Below are 23,556 nucleotides of genomic sequence, written 5' to 3'. Positions count from 1 at the left end.
AAACTAACTTTTCTGCTATTCGCTAATTTTGAAAAGTCGGTATTGACAAATGTTTCAGCTAATATGCAATAATAAAGTTAATTGAAGACATTATTTACCTATGTTAACTAAAACAAGAAGATATTTGTGAACAAACCTTTATATTAAATATTACATGTGTAAAAATCAAAATATATTTAGCATTTAAAAGGATTAAGAATGAAGTCGATTAAAGAAACGTTTAGAAACCATAAGATTTGGTACAAAATAAACAGTTTACTTTATTTAGCTTACCCCAACATGTCTTTCTATCTCTGGCGAGATGATACCCTTCTGGGCATGTGCAATCGTACCCTCCATTGTAGTTAACACACTTATGACTACAGCCACCATTCTGTTGCTCACATTCGTCGATATCTAGAAATGCAATATGTTGTTAAGGGTCTTTTTTATTATTTTTGTTACAAGCAACATAAGCATAGCTGTAACTCTAGCAACAGTGAAATGTTGGTCATCGGATCTGCAATGAACCTAATTTGAATAGTGTATTACTTAATGAACTGATAAGCTTTTATGGCAGTTGCTCTATAATAACATTCTTTGAAACGTAGAAACCCCATGTAAGCCACCATGGGACACAGCATTTGTGTGATAAACGACAAGAGCAGTAAAATTTCAACGATAATTTAGAATTACAGCTTTCGGATAATGCAAGGTCTGTGATCATCATTTAACGTCTTTAAAAAATCTTTGTTGAAAATTCGTTCTCCCCCTTTCTGTTTGTGTCAAAAAAATGTCAAAAGTTTATTACTTTTGCAAAGTAATTTACACATAGAAACCTTAATTTCAGTGATAAACTATTCAATAAACATTAGGAGAGTTTCCAAACGTCAAGTTGGCCTCAGTCTCATTTGCATGTACAAGACTCGAAGGCATGTTGTTTGCATGATATGCAAACGTTTTGGATGAAATCTCGATGGGTTTCCTGTTGAAATTAAATCAGTTAGAAAGAAAGATCGCCTTAAAACCTAAGAATACATTTTAAAATAAACAAGAAACTTCCTATTTTAACCGCTTTTATTATGTTAGATTGTTCAGTGATGGACAAACTTGAAAATGTTTGATCATTTATCAACTAAATAAATACATAAGAAATAGTTGAATAAAATTCATTATAATTCGTTGATGGATTTCTCTTTTCCTTTATAAGTATGATTACATGTTTCAATGAAGGAAAGCAGAAACAAAAAAACATACTAAATGCAAACCAAGGTTAAAATAAAGTGGTCCTGAGCAAGAGTAATCTTGCTTTGGGAGAACATTTCAACCAGCCCAAGACAACACTTGAGGAATTTTATTGCATTATTAAAGCAAGAGATCGAATTATGAACGTATGTAAGTTTTACATAAGAAACTGGTCGAACAAATTTTCCTTTGTTCGAACTTGTCACCAAGATAAGTTGTTTTAGTGTTAAATACTGATATAACAAAATATATGTGAATAAATTTTATTGTTATTTTAAAGTAACATTTTAATTTACACGTTGGCAGTTACAGTTGTCTGCATGTTTAATCTTACATTTCATATATAGTGATACTTTAGTATAGTAAATTAATGTTTTCAGATGAAAATATTTAATTAACATAAACTAATTACATTCGTTTTCTGTATGCCGTACGTTATAGAAACGCAAATTTCTACTATGTGATAACCTACCATTGCATTGGTACGGATCAATTGATGAAGTGTTGTAACCTTCTTGACACAAGCACTTAAAACTGCCTTCTGTGTTCTCACACTGGTGGTGACATCCTCCATTGTTGATGCTACATTCGTCTATGTCTTTCGATAAATACGAACAATATAAATTTCAGTTAAAGAATAACACGGGAAACAGCCTATCAATCCAAACTATTTTAAATTAATTAACTTTAAAAACGTTTCATTTACTATAGTAAAATGGATATTATTCCAATTTAATTTTAATTTTCATTAATTAGTTGGAGTACAAAACTCAATACTATTGAACGGAAATTAATTTTTACGACATTTTAGATATGAAATTAATTACTACTCAGAAATTGAAATGGATAATATTTTCATAGTAAACTGAGGGTCGCGGACTCAAATCCTCGTCATCCCCCAAATGCTCGCCCTTTCAGCCGGGGGGGTCGTTACAATTTGACGGTTAATCCCACGATCCGTTGGTAAAAGAATACCTCTGGAGTTTCAGGTGGTTGTTGATGACTGCTAAATTAGAGACGGCTAGCGCAAATAGCCCTCGTGTAGCTTTCATGCGAAATTCAAAACAAACTATAATAAACTAAGATATTTTATTTTCATTTAGTTTTGATTGAACTGTATAGCTGTACCGTATAAACTTCATATAATCTACAGGAGCTTAGATCAAATAGTAGAGGTTTTAAGGAAAAACGAACAATAGTAAAGTCACTTTCAAACTATATTCCCATTTGAGGATATATTTAATCACCTGAGTAATTAAGAAGACAATGGTTTAAAAGTGAAATTTTCTTATAATCATAATCACATATAAATCATCAAAACTCATGTGACGGCTCCACTCTTTAGCTTACTTTATATATGAGAGAAAATAAGATTATGCTAATAATATATATATATTATGTGTATATATATACACGTGTGTGTTTCATACCCATTTACAATTAGTGTTCACTAATTTATTTGTTTTGAAATGCATAATGACAGATGGCGATATGTCTGAAGAAACGATGAAAAAACACAGCAAAGGAAAGATAAATATGAAGTTTTTTTAGTAGAATTTGCTTTGATATTTTTTTTGTCTTCGATGCGGTGAGTAAAGTTTCATCGAACAAAATAATTCGAGTTAGGAAAGTCACAAATGAGCGGTTTTGTCTGCATAAAGGTGTAGTAGTTATATAACTCATACAACAAGAATTGTTTGTGTGATTATATTGTATGTTTATCAAAATAATATTCAACTGGACAAATAGAATTTATATGTAAATATATAATGTAAACAAAAGCAAAATTTATGTGAAAATGAAATATGTTGGTTTTTTTTTTACATCGTTATAAAATGTCAATAATTTTTAGGCTTTGCTTACACTGTTTAATTGCAGCACGAGTCACGGATGTAATGTTTATTTTTCATAACGAAGACTACCTTTTGGAGATTTAACTTTTAATTTGGGTAATAATGTTATCAACACCATTTATAAATTTAATCAAAAAGAACTTTTTGAGCCAAGAAAAAGTAAACATTTTAAATTATAGTTGGTTAAAAAAAAATTATTGGTGTTAAAATTCTATTGAAATTTACGATTTTAAGTTGAAGAATGACTGGACAAATATTCCAGAAAATATTAGTCAAAATATCTTTTAATAAATTCAATTAAGTAACGACCTATCCCTTTAGATGTCGTCACAATGAGAACGAGTTTTCAATCTGGTTTATTTTCTAAAGCAAGAAGTCATAAGAGTAAGGTCTAGACGTTGTTACAACAATAGAATTGTTGTCTTCTATACTTGTAAATGTTTAAAAATCATACCAAGAGAAAGTTGTTGAAACTGGTTTTAGGAAGTGTTTCTATGATAAAATATAAAGTTGTTAGCTATACTCTTCAAAAAAAAAAAGAAACGCAAAAGGCAAAATTTGAGACATATTGTTAACAAGTTTATTCCGGGTAGTTCTGTATGACATGTGTGAAACTTTGCACATTCACTGTTGAACATCCAAAGTCTGCAAAGGCGAAGTCCACGCTCACTAGTTGAAGTTTAACGTCACTCAACGTCAATAACGAGTATGCCCCCCCGTGAGCATCAATAACTGCTTGGCATCTCCTGCCCATGGAAGCGATGAGATGACGAATCACATCCTGTGGAATGGCTGTCCAGTCAGCCTGCAAAGCTGCTGCAAGCTGAGGTAGAGTCTGCGGTTGAGGTTGTCGCCGTCGTAGACGTCGGTCAACTCGTTCCAAAGATGTTCGATGGGGTTTAAATCTGGTGATCTGGAGGGCTAGGGAAGAACGTTGATGTTGTGGTGTCTCAAGAAGACAGTGGTGGGTTGGGCTGTGTGAGGACGGGCGTTGTCATTTTGAAAAACGTCGTTGACGTTCACCATGATGGGTTGCACATGGGGCCTAAAAATCTCGTCGACGGTTGCGTACGGTCTGGTCGGAAATCCTACGCAGCCCTGGTATGGTTGAGGCAGTAGACGTCGCAGTGGTGGTCCTATCTCGAAGGTGACGTAACCGGATGTAGCGATCTTGTGCGGGCGTGGTCACACGAGGTCTGCCAGATCGTGGACGGTCACAAGTTGATCCATGTTGATGGTGACGATTCCATAGCCTTGTGATGGTGCTTGGGTGGACATTCACAGCTCTGGCAACATCTGATCGAGATTCGCCTGCTTCCAAGCTACCAATGGCGTTGTTGCGTTGTGCTTCAGTCAGTCTTGGCGTAATTGTATTGCGTGTCGGTGGCTTAACACTGAGCTATGGAAACCGAGAACCCGTCATTTTTATAGGGATTTTGCACATGTTGCACTTGCAGAACATACAGATCGCTCAAACAAATTTATTGCACACGAATGCGTTTTGGCGAAAACTCCTATGTTTTCCTCCGTTTTCAAAGTGCACAACTTTTATTGTCATTTTGGTCTGACAATCAGTGCCTTAACACGTGTAATATCACATACTCTGAGCTTGTAACGTTATTACATATATTTCTCTTTAAAATAACAAAATATCCCTTTTGCGTTTCTTTTTTTGAAGAGTATATGTCAGGAGTGTGTGTTTGTGTTTTTCTTATAGCAAAGCCACATCAGGCTATCTGCTGAGATCACCGCGGGGAATCGAATGCGTGGTGTCAGTATTGTAAATAGGTAGACTTACAGCTGTACTGGCGTTGTGCATCAGAAGGGTGTAAGCCTATTATTATAAAATCAAATTATCAGTCACTGTCATTTGTGGTTGTTTCATTCAAAACATGTGACTCAAACATTCGTGAACTGTTTTTTATTTCTTTCTATCTTGATCCCAGTTGCTCAGCAATAAATCCGAAGCCTTACCACGCTTAATTTTAAGTTCCAATACCCGTGTTGGGCCCAACACAGATTGTCCATTCTGAGGATTTGTGCTTGGCTTTATAATAAGAAAAAAAGACAGAATGCTTCCATGTTAAAAATTACAATCAAAGCAGCCTTTCATTTAAACGGAATCCTATTTAAATACGAAGGACAAGAGCATTTAAAAAGATGTGTGGTTCATTTGTAATTATTATGCCATTAATATTTTGTGAAATACTAATAATCCAATTCCGGTTTTGGTTACTACAAAACTTATAAAACGCATTACAAATGAATAAATAATAATAATTTCATCACAGTTTCGACACCAGATGAGCATGCTTTTACTTAGTGCAAAATCCCAATTTGGTATGGGACCGGCAAACTAGTGCAAACTAGTAAAAATTTTAATTTTTTTTAAATTGGATTTCGTGTGAAGCTACTCGAGGGCTTGCTTTGCTGATTTATAAATGATATACAAAATGGAAACAGCTATATTACATTACACACTAATAACTCTTTTTATAAGGCTACACGAAAATTGGGGTTGAATGTAACCTTATAACACCTGCACTGATGAAAGATCGTGTATCTGCGATGACAGCATTTGAACTCGGAGAGTAAAGGAAGAAACAGAATATGCATAGAGGGAACTCAAAGAATTTGAGCCTCAGTCACCCATCAGAAGTTAATCCGGCATGTAACTTGTTTTAATTAAGAATTTATTTAATTATTAAAGAAATGAATAAATCATTATATATATATACCTTTTTCGACCTTATTTTCTTACAGCCTGGAATGGCCAGGTAGGTTAAGGCGTTCGACTCCTAACCTGAGGGTCACGGGTTCGAATTCCCGTCGCACCAAGCATGCTTGCCCTTTCAGCCGTGGGGGCGTTATAATGTGACGATCAATCTCACTATTCGTTGGTAAAAGAGTAGCTCAAGAGTTGGCGATAGGTGCTGATGACTAGCTGCCTTCCCTCTAGTCTTATAATGCTAAATTAGGGACGGTTAGCACATTTAGCCCTCGTGTAGCTTTGCGCAAAATTCAAAAACAAAAATTGTTTTCTTACAGTCCGATTATATCTTATTGTCATGTGGTTAATTTTAACAGAACTTTTGCACATGAACGTTCCCGCCAATAATTACTTGTTCGGACATGAGTACTTTATTCTTGATATTTAAAAGCAAACTGAAACAGTATTTAATACAGTGCTTTCAAAGGAATGATTGCACCAGATTCTTATATTTTTAATAGATATATTTGGTTAGTAACTTAAAATCACCTTTTAAGATTTCATCCTGGTTTAGGTTCTCATGTTTTTAAATTGCTTACTTTAAGCTGTATTTTTAATATTTGTTACCTTCACAAGATTTTTCATCTACACCAAGCTCTAAACCTAACGGACAGGTACAATGTACGCTCCCTGGAGTGTTGACACAATTGTGAGAACATCCAAAACTGTTTTCTTCACATTCGTCAATATCTAAAAAATAAACAACAATCAATTACAAAATATTTGAATATTTTAATCGAAAGCATTTTAGAGATTCTCGATTTAAATGTTTTTGATTAATATATATATATTAATTATTGTGCCTTATTTGTCCGGTTTGGGGCACATATATTCATATAACGACATCAAATATCGCTACTGTGCACTCTTACAAGAAAACAAACAATAACAGTATCGTTTAAAAAACAGAAAGAGTCTCGTTTTAATATATAACACAGTAAAAGTTATTTGTGATGCAACTTCGGAACCTTTTTAAGAAGGTGGGAATGAAAAATTTCAATATGTATGCATCCATAAGATATTTTAGAATACTATATTGTACATTCCATATAATTTAACCTTATCATATTTCTTTTTCCGTATTGTTTGAAAGGTATGTTTATGGTAAATATCTGCTTTTCACCATTAACTATATGAATGTGATAACTGTGATGTATTAAATATTATCATATACCAAAACTTCACACAGTCCTCTAGTCTAAATTCATATCTTCCAACATAAAATATGTGTTACTGAATAACACGTAGAGTGAAAAAGTAGCAGATCAAAATTAAATAAGTTGAATATTATGAGCTTTTCGAAAAGCAAACTTTCCATGAAAAAGGAGTTTTTGCCTTCCAAAGGGACTCAGGCTATTCGTTATTCTTACTTTCATATAAATTATTAAACTAGCTGTGTACAAGTTCTTACTATTAACAGCTAAATTATTATTTAATTATTTAAATAATTTAAATGTAAGTTTGTTCTTTTTTTTAATAAAAAAGGATGAATACGTGTCACTCTATACCTGTGCAAGATATATTTTTCATCAAATCGCCACTATAGCCTGGGTCACAGAGGCAGTCAGCTAATGAGGTTTTTCCAGTTCCATTAGTATGAGAATGTGGCGGACATTCAATACAAAATTCGCTCTCTTGAGAATTTTTATAGGAATTCTTCCTGCATTCTGAAAACGTTAAAAACATATACATCTATCTATCTATATATGTACATATGCCAATATGTAAACTCTATTCGACTCTTAAATAATGATTTTGAGGATAAGTTTAGGTCTTGACAATTCACGAATTAATATTCGTTGTATTCACTGCATGAAAGAATAGGTATTATAATACCTTATTTTCAAATAGAAAATCACGTGTCCTTGAATGTCAGATTAATTTCACAAGTAATTGTTACTAATATATATATGTATATTCACATGTTATTATTTATATAAAAAAAGTACAAATAACTTGTGATCCGACATTTTGTTCTTCTTACCTTGACAAGTGTTATCGCTCATTAAAATGAAACCTTGATAACATTTACATCTGAAACTTCCCTCGGTGTTATGGCATATATGTTGACAAGTAGAAGAACTTGAACATTCATCAATATCTAAGCAAGAAAAACAATGTGAAACACAAAGAGATGATTACTTGTTCAGTCTATATTAATTCATGTTTTTATTGTGTGTTTTAATTTAATTGTCTGCAAACTTCTGCCATAATTTTGGAGATAACAGGATAAAATCTGGTAGATGGACTCAGAATGACCAGGAGTGTGTCCATTCCCTATTGAGTTTAAACTCACCATAAAAGTAACCCAGGCTGATAGGAGTACACAAATGGAAATCTGACATCGACATTGGTGTTCCTGGGTTCTCAGGGTCTTGGTGACGTCATACTTGATTTTGTATTCGTACCCTCTCTCACAAGTTAGCAGGAGCGGGACCAAACATAGCACACGCGCTAAGCTACTGCAGGTAGACGTTCTATTCAGGACCGTCAGAAATAGTGCGCTTGTATCCCCCTTTTCCAACCAATGCCCCTTGCTATTATGTTTTTTACAAATAGGTGAAAAAATAACGACATACAACTCCATCTAACAAAAATTATTTCATCAAGAACAAAATTATATTCACTAGAAACCACACATTGATGAATGAGCCCATTCACAGTAAAATTCGATGTGTCAAACGAACTACAATATATTAAAACTAAGCAATTCTAATGATAGTCAAGGCCCCCTTATATATCATCGAAGTGGGCCCTGATGATTATTACCATAAGAATTCCTGACAGAATCGAATCACTCTAATCTAAGACAGAAAATTAATAGTAAACATTTAATAAGCGTAAAAATGTATAATACCAATGCCGTAGCCTCAATTAGGCACGTGTCTCGTTGTTTTTCGACAAGGAGCTTCTTCGTGTCCCGCGTGTGGGCACAGATAGCTTTGTACTTAATTCTAAACAAACAAACATTCGTGTACCATGATATCAAATTTACAATGGGAGCTTTTGACAGTAAATGAGAAAGAATAGTCCCGAATATCTATTATTCACGATAATTAATAATTTTAGTGTTGACATACTTGTTTAATATTTGTATATCATTTGTTTTTGTCAAAAAATCTCTATAATTTACTGATTTCTGTTTTAGTATGTAAACATTTCGTAGCTGCTAATGAAATTACACCAATTTTCTGTTGATAAAGTTTTATCGTATCAATGAATGCATCTTATGATATACAATCGTTCTGTCCCGAACTAGAGTTCTCAAACTGCGTCATGCCAGTTTAAGAAATATTCTGGAGACACTCGTTATGAGTACCAATTTAACATGATTTATTTGAGCACAATTCTTGCCTTATATACATGTATATTTATTACTTTAGTACATTTCATTTATCTACTGAATTCATGTACCTCCCTAGCGCCATAGCAAATAATGAACCACCCTGAAAGAGTCGCATCCCATCCTTTCAAAATCCTTTTCATGGGCCAGCTAACGGGTTTTCTATCAGGCACTGACCAACCCTTGGTATAGTCACAGAAGTCCTGCGGATAATGGAGAAGCTTGACTTCTACACTGGGGCTTCTGTGAAGCAGCAAATCGCGCGTATTTTATGCTAGTTGTATCTAATGGTCAATAAGAAACAATGTTAAGAGAAACTAGAGTACTGAACGTTTTCCTAAATTGTGTAACATTGTACACTATTTTGTAATGTAAGGTCAAGAAAAGTAAAACAGCCTTAAAAGTTATTTTGTAATAAAAAGAATACACAGACGCAATAAAAACAGGATTAAACACAAAATAAAACAATATAAAAACAGTAATATTGAGTATTTTTGCCAAATAATGCACGAATTGCCACTTTTTGAAGCACTGATAAATATAGAACCAGTTAGTTTAAGTGATTAATTCCTCTAGTTCCTTGTAATTATATGATTTTCAGCATTTTAGAGGTTTTTGTTGTACTGTAGTAATAACAATATCAACTGTTTTATAGTGCTTATATAGCAAAATAATGCTTTTAAATATTGTGTCAAATAATGGACTGTACGTCAGAGACCAAAGAAGTTTAAAAACTAAAACAAATAAGGGTTAAAAGAAACATGCCATCGAGTTACCAATTAAATATCAATAGAAACAAATGAAAACTACAAAACTTGGATAAGAAATTTCAAACATGAATGTGACATCACCCACCATAGCAGGTTTTCTTGTCTGAGCCCAAACGCAATCCTGCAGGACAGGCACAGTACGATATGTCCTCGCTCCTGAGACAAGTGTGTGAGCAGCCTATATTTTTGTCACATTCGGTGGGATAGATGGGGCGTTTTATAACTAAAGAAGAAAATATATGTAAGTAAACTTCATAAACAACGCTATTCGTATTCCCCGGTTAGAGAATACAAAGATAAGATAAAAACTGATATACGTTTTATGAAATTGAATTTTCCGTACGATATAACACGTCTTTATCAACAGTTATAAAAAGTGATCAAGTACTGTAAATAACGAAAAACCAAGACAATAATTCATTTATTATTTTCTCTTTTATAACTTGTGACATTAGCTGGAATTCTGGACATATTGCATCAAAAGATACCATTCAGCAACATATAAGCCCTCGAAGTGTACAAGTTTAAATTCCGGGATTTATTTCCTTGCGATGAGCTCAGTTCTAAAACAAAGAAACATGGAAATAAAAAAGCCTTATTTTTACTTATTGCCATCTTCATTGGGAATCCAAAGTTTTTTTCCCCACTTCTCCAACCCTAAATCAGTGTTTTTGGCATAATACAGTGAATTATGACAATAACGTTCATGATGTTGGAAAAACACGTTGGTTCAAGAAGTCTTGATAAAAATGAATAAAATTTGCCCATGGAAAAGAAAGGTCAGCCTTTTAAAAGAGGTCGGGTCATAGAGTTTTTATTCATTATAATATATGCATGTGTTTTTTTATACAGCAAAGCCACATCGGCCTATCTGTTGAGTCTAACAAGGAGAATCGAACCCCTGATTTTAGTGTTGTAAATCCAAAGACTTACCACTGTACCAGCAGGGAACTCATTATAATAATAACGTATGTCCTTTCCAAAAGGCTCAATGTAAAGAAAATAGTACAAGAAAAAATCCTTTGTCACATAAAGAAAACATTAAAGCAAATGTAATCACGACATTTGAAGTTAGAGGATCAGCCGATTATAAATATATTAATGTAATTAGAATTTTCTATAGTAAAAAAGGAACCTAATATTGAAATGACTTAACTATTTATTGCACATAAAAAATTCCAATTAACAGTTCATAACATTTACGTAAAATATTTAAATTAAGAAAAAAAGAAAACGCTTAACATACTCTCGCAGAACCCTTCAATATTTCTTCTGTAACCTTTTGGACATGGTTGGTTACTGTCAACTTCCTCATCAAGTTGCGCACATCTATAGCTTCCAACTGTATTAACACAAGCTCCTCGACAGACAGTAGCCAGAGATGGAATTGTACATTCATTAATATCTAAAAAACAAAATGCTTACTTATATATATATATATATATGTTGTAGTATTATGTATAATTATGTTGAAGTATTATAAATAATTCATATTACTTTCTCTTCTACTAGTATCAAACACATATAACTCAGATTTCTAGCAGAGATAAAGTTACACATTCCTACGACGATTTTATTATCTTGACATTTTTACGTATTTTATTGTAATTCGTCTACGTTGAACCTGAAAATTATATGTATTTTTCTGCATAATATACAGATATTTCACGTAATTTTGAGACCAAAAGACGCAGATTTCACAAACAAAATCAGAATGAATGAGGATACATATTCGTTTGACATCAATGTTCATCCCTTTTCTTCAATTTGTGTTTTTGATGACAAACATAATAATAAAAACTGTTCGTTTTTATTTCCTCTCGATTCGTAAAAACTCCTTAGAGGATAGAAAAAAAATATTTTCGAAATTTGCGTAGCTGAATTATGAAAAATCTCTTATTAACCCCCACTTTCCCCCCAAAAAAACTTTTATGAAGTTTAAATTCGCAAGCCTGTGTTATCAGTACTATGAAAAGTGAAGAACTAGTTTCTTATATTATACCAAAATATATTTTGATTTTACTTTTCACTTGCTCGTGGAAAGCACATTTAACGTCCCAAACAATAACGACGCTTATTTGAAACATCCATTTCGAAATACAAATGTACAAAAATTAAACTATGCTAACTTCTTTTTCATTGACTTTAATCTTAACTAATTTTGGAATTGGCCTCTCTAGTGATTTAAATTAGTCAATAAATTTTAAATTCGGATGGATGGCACTGACAGAAACCCTAAGACTGCAAGACGATCGTCCTCACTACCATGTTAAACCAGACATTGGAAAGAATATTAAATCTTGAAATTAATATTTTATATTGCATTTTACAAGTGTTTATATGCAATATAAAGTAAAATTTGTTAAGCAGTTTTGAAATATGCCTGAAGAAAACAAGTAGGTATTAAAAATATTAATATGTATTAAATAAAATTGTTGTGTGTTGTTAAGCACCCGGTTTCTAACGTTATAAAGTCTGCAGTCACATCACCGTGGCACTAGGGGGGGGGTCCTTTAAATAAAGAATATATTATACACAACGCAGTTTAACAAATCATATACATTTATTTTTGTATATAAGATTGTGTTTTCAGTATTATAATAATTTACTCACAACTTTATCTTTCTTAAACAATTATCTGGTGGGAGCGGTGAGTTTACCGACTCACAATGCTAAAATACAGAGTCCCCTCCGTGGACTCAACAGACAGTTAAATCTGGCTTTACCTTAAGGGAACAAATAAACTGATTCTTAAACCAAAAAAAAAAAAAAAAAGATTAGACACGAGCAGAGTTACTAATGTAGAATGCTATCAGTCTAAGTTTCCTTACATATGTAAAAACAACACAATAACACAAGTGTACAATTTAAGTATCAGTAATTTTTCTAAAGCCAATAAAAAACTGGTTATTATATCACTTCAGTCCACCTCATAACACCACATATCGCGTGTTCCTGCAAAATGCTTTTTAGTTAATAAAATGAATTCCAAAGATTACGTATGGTTAGATAAATATACATAACAAATACTATGACATTTGCGTGTTGTTTAATACTCCTAATTATAAGAGAATGAATAGGCCTTATCTTTAAATTTTTGAATAACTACTCACTATGGTTAAGGTGAATAGTAGAAATTAATGTACGAAAGAACACATATATTACTTATCATATATATATATCGGAATATACAGACATACTTACCAAATTAATTAAATGTTTTGTTTAAAATTACGTCTGTATTGTGTAAAAAGATAACAGTTTAAAACAATCTTAGGTTTGTTTCGAATGACAAAGAGTAATTAGGTGAAATGAGTTAGCATTGTGATCATAATCTTATCTTAAGACAAATACGGTGTTGTGTTATTCGTTTCAATGCTATACCAATATCATATCTTAGTTCACACAGACACCTACACACACACACACACATATATATATATATATATGTATAATATCTAACATGGACAGGCTTTAGGGCACATGTTGTAGAGGAACCTATTCTGTGTCATTTAGTGACAATGAAATAAAAGTAAGAAATATATTTTTCATTACCAACATTTCTTTTAAAAATACACACATTCACAACAAGTACAACGTCAGCTAGAAATTTAAGTAAAAAAATCAGGAGGTCAAATAGTTAACCATTTAAAATGTTGTTTTATTTCTATACAACATATCTTTTGAAGGGTGACCCATTCCTCTTCTTGTAAACACAAACGCGTTCTTTTATTCAGCTGGCCTTACCTGCCAGTTATGACATTTCCCTCCACAACTATAATTTCATTCCTAAATCCTAGTGTTATATCAGTTCCGTTTCTCGGACATTTCACCTTGCCTTTAGGATTAGTATGTTACAAGTAGAGACTTTATTGGTTGAAAGTGTATTAACATTAATATAAGATATATTAAAACATGTATACCTACCCCAGCAGGTTTTCTTATCCGGTGCAACATAATAGCCTTTTGGACAAACGCATTCAGAACCAACTCTCATGAAGGAACACTGAAGACTGAAAGTTCCATCTTCTTCACTACTAGAGTTTTCTTCTGAACTTTCCTCTGAATCTTTATTAGAACCGTGTTCACTTATTGAATAAATTTCATCTGTTGGAACCAGGAAAACAATAGTTTTCTTTAGCGTGTAACTGCACAACGCAATCCAAGATCTCTTTTAAAAGCGTAAACTATTATTATGTTTTCCTGAAAAACTACTAACTTCAACTACAAAATATATACTTTTCATTGATGGTGAAAGAAAAAAGATATAATTAGATAATTGTTATATAGTTAACACTTGTTAAAAAGAAATAACTCTTTGTGCTGTGAGCTGTATTTAACTTTTGAGATAAAACGTTATTATTTGTTTAGATATTGTAATGTATTAAACCTGCCTTAGTATTTACTTCCTTCGTTAGTTTCATTGTGATTGATAACCTGACAACTGCCCTCCGCAGACATAAATTAATATAACCGACTAAACTAGGAAAAAAAACACATATTTATCGTATTTCGTATATGAATGAATTATCTAAAATTGTTAAGTAGGAGAAAATTAGACAGGTTTCACGTTAAATTTTGGTTACTGTAATAAAATAAAAATTTTCAATTATACAAAGTCATATAGTGTAAGTACACCATAACTATAAGTTATGAGATATTCTTTTCGAAAGTACAACAGATTACAATTTTAAAATAACAATGTTGTTATCCTGGTAGTTGATTCTTTAGATAAACCGTTTTTCAATAGTAAATAATAAATATGTGTTAGTTTTCCTATTTTAATCAGTTATATTAATATATAAAGAAGACATAAGTGGGGGAGAGCAATTTTTACGGAGGAATTATCTTTTAACCACGATGACTGACGGTGTACGTCATAGGTTGGTACTAATGGAAATATGAATATTTGTCTTATTGTAAAAAAATATGAAAACTAAATACAGTAAAGGATTGACGAATCTCTCTCTGTTGTATAATCATGAACTCCTGAAAAGTTTCGTGGAGATCAGAAGTGAAAAGTTGGAAAATATTCGTCATTGATTGAGGCGGCGGTAAGGGAGGGAGGCTAGATATGACTGAAGCTATTCCAAAATGTGTCTTAGTCTCTCATATAAGTCTCATACCCAATGAAAAGTGCTAACTGCTGAAGATAATTTACTACGTAAATACTACAGTATATGTACCCATAACTGTTTTCTATAGCCCAACTTTGCCTTCTCACCGCTAAGACGCTGGCGCCGCCCCTGTTCGGAGACAAAGAAACTGACATATAGGAACAAAATAATTTATAACATAGCTTATATCTAAATAGTTAAAATATGAACATACACTTAACAGACTGTTATCAGGTAAATTCCTTACCATATACTTTTACAAAAACATCTTTCGACATCGTTCTGCCATTCCTATGAGTAGCGCGACAGGTATAAACACCTTCATCGCTGTATTGTACGTCATTTGCTGTTAAACTTCTTGAAATCATGTCAAAGGAAAAGTTTTTTCTAATTATGTTAGTTATGTTCACGTCACTGAGAGTAATTCGAGTGTTCTGAAAAATTCATTATTACATAATTAAATACTTTTTCATAAGAAGTGTAATAAAAATGTATCTAAGCATACTTGCACATGCAAGCAGTACAAACATCTATTGTCGCACAGGCTCCCGTTTTATCTAATCATACTCACAAAGTAGTAAAAATAGTGAATTCTTTTAAGAAAACAATTAACAATTGAAAAATTAAAAATGATAAAGAATTGATGTTCATATGTTTTACACTATTGCAAATTCACTATTTTTCTTTACTCTTTCACCGAACGAACTTTATAATAAATATTAAAACACGGTTATAGCAACAAAAACATTTTTAATACCGAAGTTTCGGGATTTCCTTAGATTCCTTCATCAGTATTAATATCTAAGAAAATAGTGTTTAAAATACTCAAACACACAACATCCATGTATAAACTTTACATATGAGATAGAAAAAACAAGAATTTAGCTGTTTTAGACGTTCAAATAAACAAAATAAACAATTTCTTTGCCACATCTGTTTACTGTAATAAAATACTAGTTTATACAATCGTTTCAAGAGTTGTGTACTATATTTTCAAGCATAATCTTGTGCTAAATATTTTAAGCAGTGTGTAGTATCTGTCTTCACTGAAAAATTTTAAATTCATAACATATCACAAAGCAATGGTTATCCCCTTAATTTCTTACATTCTATCATGTGAAACTTTGTTTATAAATAAACTACAACCTACTAAAAAGCCACACCCTATCTCAAAATATCCACCAATCAGTATCATATTCTCTACAAATTAAGTTATATTTAGTATTTTTGGCAATATTTAGAATAAAAAAATTGTTTGAAACCAAAGACGCTCTATTCATTACTATGCATTCGTGGTTCGTATATAAATACATTTTTGGTAGCTTTAAAGTTACATATATTGGTAAAACTACACGTCACCTACAAATACGTGCAGTCAAGAACATTGGAATTTCAGCAGGAAGCGGATGTAAGCTAAGTAATCAAATTGAGTTTTGTACCTGATTGTACAGTGAGAATGGCAACCGCTGTATACTTCTAGAAAACCTTAAATTTCTCGACTCTGGGACCACAGGTTACAAACTCTTTATTAAATAAAGCTTTTGAATTTTCAATGATCACCCAATAATAAACAATAACATCAGCTTCTCCCTGTTGTCAGTTGTGTAATCAATTCTGGATTCTTATGTTTTAATTTTAAAGATACAGTGTTTATACTTATATTTAAGCCTTTCTCTATAATATTTTCTCTTAATAATATTATTTACTAACATTTAAACAGCAGAAATGTTGTAGGTAACAGCATTAATTGATGATGGCCTCCGTTTAAGGGTTAAAGAAACATGTGTATGCTCCACGTTTTATCGTACATTCCATTAGATTGTTATAATTAAATCTGTCCTTTCTGAACTACTGATTACACGAGTTTTATTTTAATATTAACTGTAAAAAACATGTGAATATTATACCTAATTTTATGAAATTTGATAGCCTGTTAAACTTATTTTCTAAAATAATTTACGACTATTCAATATTTTAATGGCTGAAAAACAAGTACACTACTGTATTTGTTCAACAGAGTTGGCCAGAATTGAGTAAACGACAGCAATGTAAACGCCAAAAAGCGTAAAAATGTATTTCAACAGAAACTTAACATAGGGAGAAGTATATTATGATTGATACAATTACTTTGAGTTTCATACAACGCATTGACAAATGCATATCTAATTATAAAACCTAATGAATACCAATGTATCTTTGATTTAAGATTCAGTTAAATAAACAGTTATACCATTTTTATACAAAGAGAGGAATACACTAATGACATATTTGATGAATTATATTAAGTTCATAATAGTTGAATTTTAAAATTTTTAATGGGAGCGTTACCTTGGTAATACTGGAAACTACACCTGATGCGTAGATAATCAGATGTGGGTTTTGGAAGGCCAGAATATACCATGGATCTCTTATTTATTTTGCAGAGAAAACATTGAGAAAAACGTGGCGTATTTTATAGCACTCGCTTCAAGATATTAATAACTGTCATATTACATGAAATATCATTTACTGCAATATTCTGCTGCAAAATATGTCTTATGAATAATGGTGGTTTGTTTTTAACGCGCAACTACACAATGGGTTAGCTACATCCTATGTACCCCTGGGAATCAAACTCCGGGTTTGATCGTTGCAGCTTCGTAAACTTACGTTGACTCACTGAGGGACTTTCCCGACAACACTTTTGTGTTTGTTTGTTTTTGAATTTTCGCACAAAACTATTCGAGGGCTATCTGTGCTATCCGTCCCTAATTTAGCAGTGTAACTTTAGAGGGAAGGCAGCTAGGCATCACCACCCACCGCCAACTCTTGGGCTATTCTTTTACCAACGAATAGTGGGATTGACCGTCACATTATAACGCCCCCACGGCTGAAAGGGCGAGCATGTTTGGCGCGACCGGGATGCGAACCCGCGACCTTCAGATTACGAGTCGCACGCCTAAACACGCTTGGCCATGCCGGGCCTACACTTTTGTGACTTACCTTTACAATCCAACTTTGCTACTCAGAAAATGTTATTTTCATACTAATTGCTGTTTCATCACAAGTAATTTTTGAAACGTTTGGCCCTCGTACATGAATAATCAATTAAAATATGAAATAAGATGAAAGCAATATTTGTAAATAAAACATTTATTGAAACATACAATAAAAATACGCTTATTAAATTAATTTTAAATGCAAAAAGTCCATAACAATTCAAATTGTCAATGTTAGAGCGAGTATCACGATGATATTTCAAATTATACATTGTTTTAATTTTGTTTACATTTTAGCATTTAAAAGTTATTTCTTCAATGAAACAAAATAACAAGACCGTGCCAATGATGTAATTATATTACTGAAATGATTAGCAATACATAAGTTATAGTAAATTCCATACTTTCTTATTGTACTTTTATATTTACATTAAAATTATGTCACTTAAGTAAAACCTAAAAATATAAGTGTGCAGTATTCTTACTACTTTAATATATAGTGAGTTAATATTTAGCAAAATATGGAAAAAGGCTTACTTTTAAGTCTACATAGAATAATATATATATAATATAAGTAGATCATATATTACCAAATAATATTTATTAGAAAATAGTGAGCTAAGAGATATTAGAATACGGGTTATATGTGAATACAGAAATATAAAACATGCTTATTTCAACAAAGATATATATATATATATATATACTTTATACATTTCAGTTTATAGACACTAACATTTCGTGAAAATACATCTCAAAAACCACAGCATGTGTGAAAATATTAGTTCATACACATCGTAGGTAAATATAATTAAATTGTATAAATAGTTAAATAACAATATTCTAGAGTTGTTTCGTAGGGAAAATAACTCATACCTATGAGGCGATATATAGAATCTGCTTTCTATAATAGAATAATAGAATTCTGAAGGTTTGCAAGCAAGAATAAAAATAGTTAATAATATACAAAATCCTTACAATTAAGCCTTTTTCATTCTAAGTTTTCAGAACAAACTTAAGCTTAACATTCAATTATTTTTTACTTTATATCATGTTTACAATTTTATATAATTTGTTACATTATTTATTGATTTTGTTTCAGATTAGTTGTTTCATAAACTTTTCACATTAGATTATACTAAAGATAGTCCAAAGTTAAATGCAACTAACATTTGCAAGTTAAACAGTCTAAAAATAGCTGACAAAAGTTCCAAGCAGTCAGTCGACCGAACATCGGATAATTTATTAGTGAAGGCTATCGAACTGTTTCGCATAAGTTTAGCTTTCTCAATAACCTTTGAATAAGACAGCTGTAAAAAAAAAAACGAATTGTGTGCAGTAATATAACAAGTATACATACGTCACTTCCGGGATGAAGCCATTCGATTGAAACTACAGAATCGGGTGCGTAGTAGATCGTACAAGTGAGGGTTAAGGAACCACCAATGACTGGGTGTTGAGCGTTGGTGTCATTAATGTATACAAATACTTGAGGGTCGAGATAATCTAGGGCTGCGAGATATATAAAAAAAAAAATATATATATATACACACAAGTTTAAATCAGAAAGTTATGAAAATAAGTGCTGTAAACATTAATGTAAATCAGAAAAAAATTATATATACAATAATTCTATTTCTAAAAACAAACTATCACTCTTAGTAAATATATCACAAGAACATAAGAATAGTAAGAGATTACAAGCCGTTATTTTGATAAACTTATAACTACTACTTTATTTAATAGATTATCGGAAACAAAAATACTGAGTTTTTAAACAGATTGTAGCTGTAAAACTTCAATCACATGATTATGACTATAATAAATTCCAAATACATAAATATATCACAAACCAAATTAGTGTGCGATCGCAATTATGAACCACTAATTTACTCAAAATTCTGATAGAATGTAGTGGCTGTAGAGGTGCTTTTCCTCTACCCGCTTTCAAAACCCACCTCATAATGTGCTTCTACGCTGCTTCATGTTATTAACTGACGATCTGACTGCAGAAGTGTTTTAAAGGATGAAGTCATAACGTCACGGGTCAAGGTAGAAAGCCAGCCGGTATAACTTTAGAAAAAGCTTTTCATACCAACGTTATGGTAGCTGTTTTAGTATCAAATTAAATTCAGTTTATGTATTATAGTAATAGTGGCGGCCATTTTTCATTGTATTCATTGGATTTCTCTTTAAGATACATAAGACGTTCGTGTGTCCTGTCCTCACACTGTGTGTATGCACTGTTATGGCAAACTTAATGCGCATGTGTGTTTTTATAGCAAAGCCACATCAACCTATCAACTACATTCACCGAGAGGGATCACGCTCCTGATTTTAGCGTTGTAAATTTAAATATTTATCGCTGTTCCACTGGAGGACAGAAAATATAATAATTTTGTTTTTGTTCAACGTGGCACTATCTATGAATGTAGTTAACATTAACTTAAGTCAAAGATAATAAATGCTCAATTACATCAATCATGGGAAATGGAGGAGGTTGTATATCTCCCTAACATGCCTCTTGTTCGGACTATCATCCACGAGGTTTGTTGAGGATGACCCGGCGACGTAGGTGTAGGTAGTTAGATAAATAACAAATAGGCAAACAAGCAGATTTTTATACTGTAAATGTGTATATTGAAACCAGTTTTCTATAAATATGATTCACGACAAAACTAAGAATAGCCTAATTTCTTTTCAGGCATGTAATCATATTTCTTTTTTTGCTTTCAAATAAACCCTTACCCCACACTGGCACAGCGATAAGCCTGAGGACTTATAACGCTAGAAACCGGGCTTCGATATCCACAGTAGGTACAGCACAGATAGCTAATTGCGTAGCTTTGTGCTTAGCTACAAACAAATATTCGATGTACGTTTTCTATTTAAACCATTAGTATTGTCAAAAATACATAATTATTTAGTACTGCCTTATCTTAAGGAAACCCTTAGATAAATCGCCACGTTCATTATAAACCCATAAGCATGTATCAGGTAATTTACAAGCATTATTACAAGAATAAAAGCAATATATTACTGTGTAACTCATACGTTTTACGCTTATTACAGTAAATTAACACATTTTTATTATTATCACTAAGTGCGAAATATAAATGAAGTATTTTGCCCAAAACCTTTAACCTCAGAATTCAAACACTGGAAAAAAAAAATAGAAACAAATATTTACAATGGGTAATGACAACGTAAAATAATAGTGAAGAATGCTATGACATGATGACGCTCTGTTCAAAAACTGTTTGTTTTTGAAATTCGCGTAAAGCCGTCCCGAATTTAGCAATGTGAGACTAGAAGTAAGGCTGACCGTCATATAATAACGCCCCCACGGCTGAAAGGGCAAGCATGTCTGACGCGACGGTGATTCGAACCCTCGTCACTCAAATTACGAGTCGAATGTCTTAACCCACCTGGCCATGGCGGGCCATAGAAAACTCTATTCAGAGAGTTGTAGTCTATGACTACATATAAAAACAACTTCTGTTTTCAAAAGTATATCACCTAGTGAAATATATTTACAAACCATTTACGCCGATCCTGAAAATAAAACCTCTAGATACTGATAATCTTGTGTTTGTGTGAGAAGGAAACAAAGAAATAGCGAAATAGTTCAAAATAATATTTTCCAAATTAAAAAAAATTCAAAAAGACTATAGAAACGTATTTAACTTCTAAAGTAAAACATAACAGGTGAGATTAAAGTTGAAACTGAAGATAAAAGTCAAGTCCAGGAGAATTTGTAAAATCTGTCGAAGAAAAGAAAAAATATTAACAGAAATAGTTTTTACTTACAATATGGATTCAGCGAAAATACAACCTCTTCTGTGCGATCATTCAAGGCTCCTCGGCATAAAAACATTCCTTGATAGTAAATATTCGGATATCGCAAGGTAAATCCTATAGCTGGGTTAAAATGGACATCATAACCAGTAATAATGCTTTCTTCATGCTCACCAACTACCTTGTAGAGTGTTACATTAGCTCGAGAGTTTGTCAGTCGGCAGGGAATAACAATAGGTTTTTGTGGATTTATGTATATTCTTGAGTACTGGGGTAGAAATAGATGCTGATCGTCTAGGATGTAAATAAAATAGAGTTTCACGGTTAACGGCTTTACATGGAATTATAAAAAAGAAGAAGTTTTGTAAGAATAAATGACTTCTAGCTTGAAGGAGAAATTATTCAATAATAAATCAAAACTATTTTGCGAAACATTGTAACAGAATCACAATATGTAACATAGTTGATAAAACTATAACTCTTATGTTTGAATTTGTTTAATAAAGAAATAAATACAGTAGGTATGTTAAAACGACGATTTTATAAAATTTACCTTCAATGAACTATGATATGAAATTATTAATAGTTATAAAAAATGAAAGCTTAAAAATAAAAAGCTGATATCCTTAAAAAAGGTTTAAGACAGTGTAAGAGATGTTCCGTGTAAAACATTAAATATAAATAGAAAAACTCACCATTTACAAATACATTCAAAGCTGTGGCATTTTCCCCGGCATAATAACTTGAATTGGCGAATACACACTTATATGTTCCTGTATCTAAGTAGTTTGCGTCTGAGATAATTAGTTCGCTAAAGTATTGGTAGTGGTCGCTGGCTGGAACATAGCTGCTGTTAACTTGAGCTCTGCCATAGGACCTATTTCTCTGTGAAACAAACAAACAAAAAAGAACAAAAAATGCTCAAAAACGGAAAAAAGAAAATGTGATTATTTTACAAAGTTTCAATATCCTTAGAATAAATATATTTTTAAAGATATATGTAATTTATTGTAATGTATAAAATATTTAGTAGGGCATAAAAACAGTGGCAAGAAAGACACCTTATGTAAAAGAGTTGAAATATAAATGTTATTAAAAAGATGTATTTCAGTTTGTTATCTTTGATGATTTAAAATAATAAATCTGAAAATAATTTAGTGTTTATTAAATATTATTTCATATGAGTATTGTTACTGCGAATATTTGGATTACATTTGTTCTTAAACTCAAAGCTATACACATTTGACTGTTTGTGTCGTGCCAACCACGGATATCAAAATCCAGACTTTTAATGCTATAAGCCTTCAGACTTACCACCGAACCAATGGAAGACATCGTACATTGAATTATTTAGATGTGTAATATTTAATATTTGAGCACTTATCATTAAACATGGGCTATTAAATAAAGAATGCATAGATATATGATATTCGAGAGTATCTATTTCTAATATTTAACAGATATCTAAAAGATTTGCTAAAACTTATCTTTACTAAGGGAATAATATTAGTTTTGAACCGTTAACATAGATTACATTCTTATTAATAATCGTAAATTACTTTCAATCGGGTACAGTTGGTCTGTGGTAGAACTCTGAATTTTGAAACTGGAGAACCAAGGCTTAAATATGTGCGCTACTTCAAACTAGTCCCGGCGCTTTAAGCTGTAGGTGACTGTCAATCCTTTATCTTGGACAGTGGGAG

General features: G+C 32.1%; 1 protein-coding gene across 7 annotated transcripts in view; it reads right to left on the bottom strand.

The window, feature by feature from the left end:
• LOC143253197 (uncharacterized) overlaps positions 1 to 23,556 on the bottom strand; it is an 80,339-nt gene that overhangs the window by 28,669 nt on the left and 28,114 nt on the right. For 3 of the 7 annotated variants that reach the window (XM_076506635.1, XM_076506634.1, XM_076506640.1), the window contains exons 8-19: positions 22,549 to 22,738; positions 21,866 to 22,147; positions 19,416 to 19,567; positions 15,325 to 15,511; positions 13,888 to 14,067; positions 11,207 to 11,365; positions 10,046 to 10,183; positions 7,832 to 7,948; positions 7,356 to 7,514; positions 6,415 to 6,537; positions 1,697 to 1,822; positions 274 to 396 (exon numbers count right to left, since the gene is read on the bottom strand). In XM_076506635.1, coding sequence (XP_076362750.1) covers positions 274 to 396; positions 1,697 to 1,822; positions 6,415 to 6,537; positions 7,356 to 7,514; positions 7,832 to 7,948; positions 10,046 to 10,183; positions 11,207 to 11,365; positions 13,888 to 14,067; positions 15,325 to 15,511; positions 19,416 to 19,567; positions 21,866 to 22,147; positions 22,549 to 22,738 — 1,936 coding nt within the window. The remainder of the gene's footprint in view (positions 1 to 273; positions 397 to 1,696; positions 1,823 to 6,414; positions 6,538 to 7,355; positions 7,515 to 7,831; positions 7,949 to 10,045; positions 10,184 to 11,206; positions 11,366 to 13,887; positions 14,068 to 15,324; positions 15,512 to 19,415; positions 19,568 to 21,865; positions 22,148 to 22,548; positions 22,739 to 23,556) is intronic. The other 4 variants (XM_076506638.1, XM_076506637.1, XM_076506639.1 and 1 more) reach the window with 3 other exon arrangements.

The sequence above is a fragment of the Tachypleus tridentatus genome, chromosome 6 (assembly GCF_004210375.1).
Source record: "Tachypleus tridentatus isolate NWPU-2018 chromosome 6, ASM421037v1, whole genome shotgun sequence".
Classification (NCBI taxonomy): Eukaryota; Metazoa; Arthropoda; class Merostomata; order Xiphosura; family Limulidae; genus Tachypleus; species Tachypleus tridentatus.
Note: the sequence above shows the minus strand (reverse complement) of the source record. Positions and strands in the feature narration are given on the sequence as shown.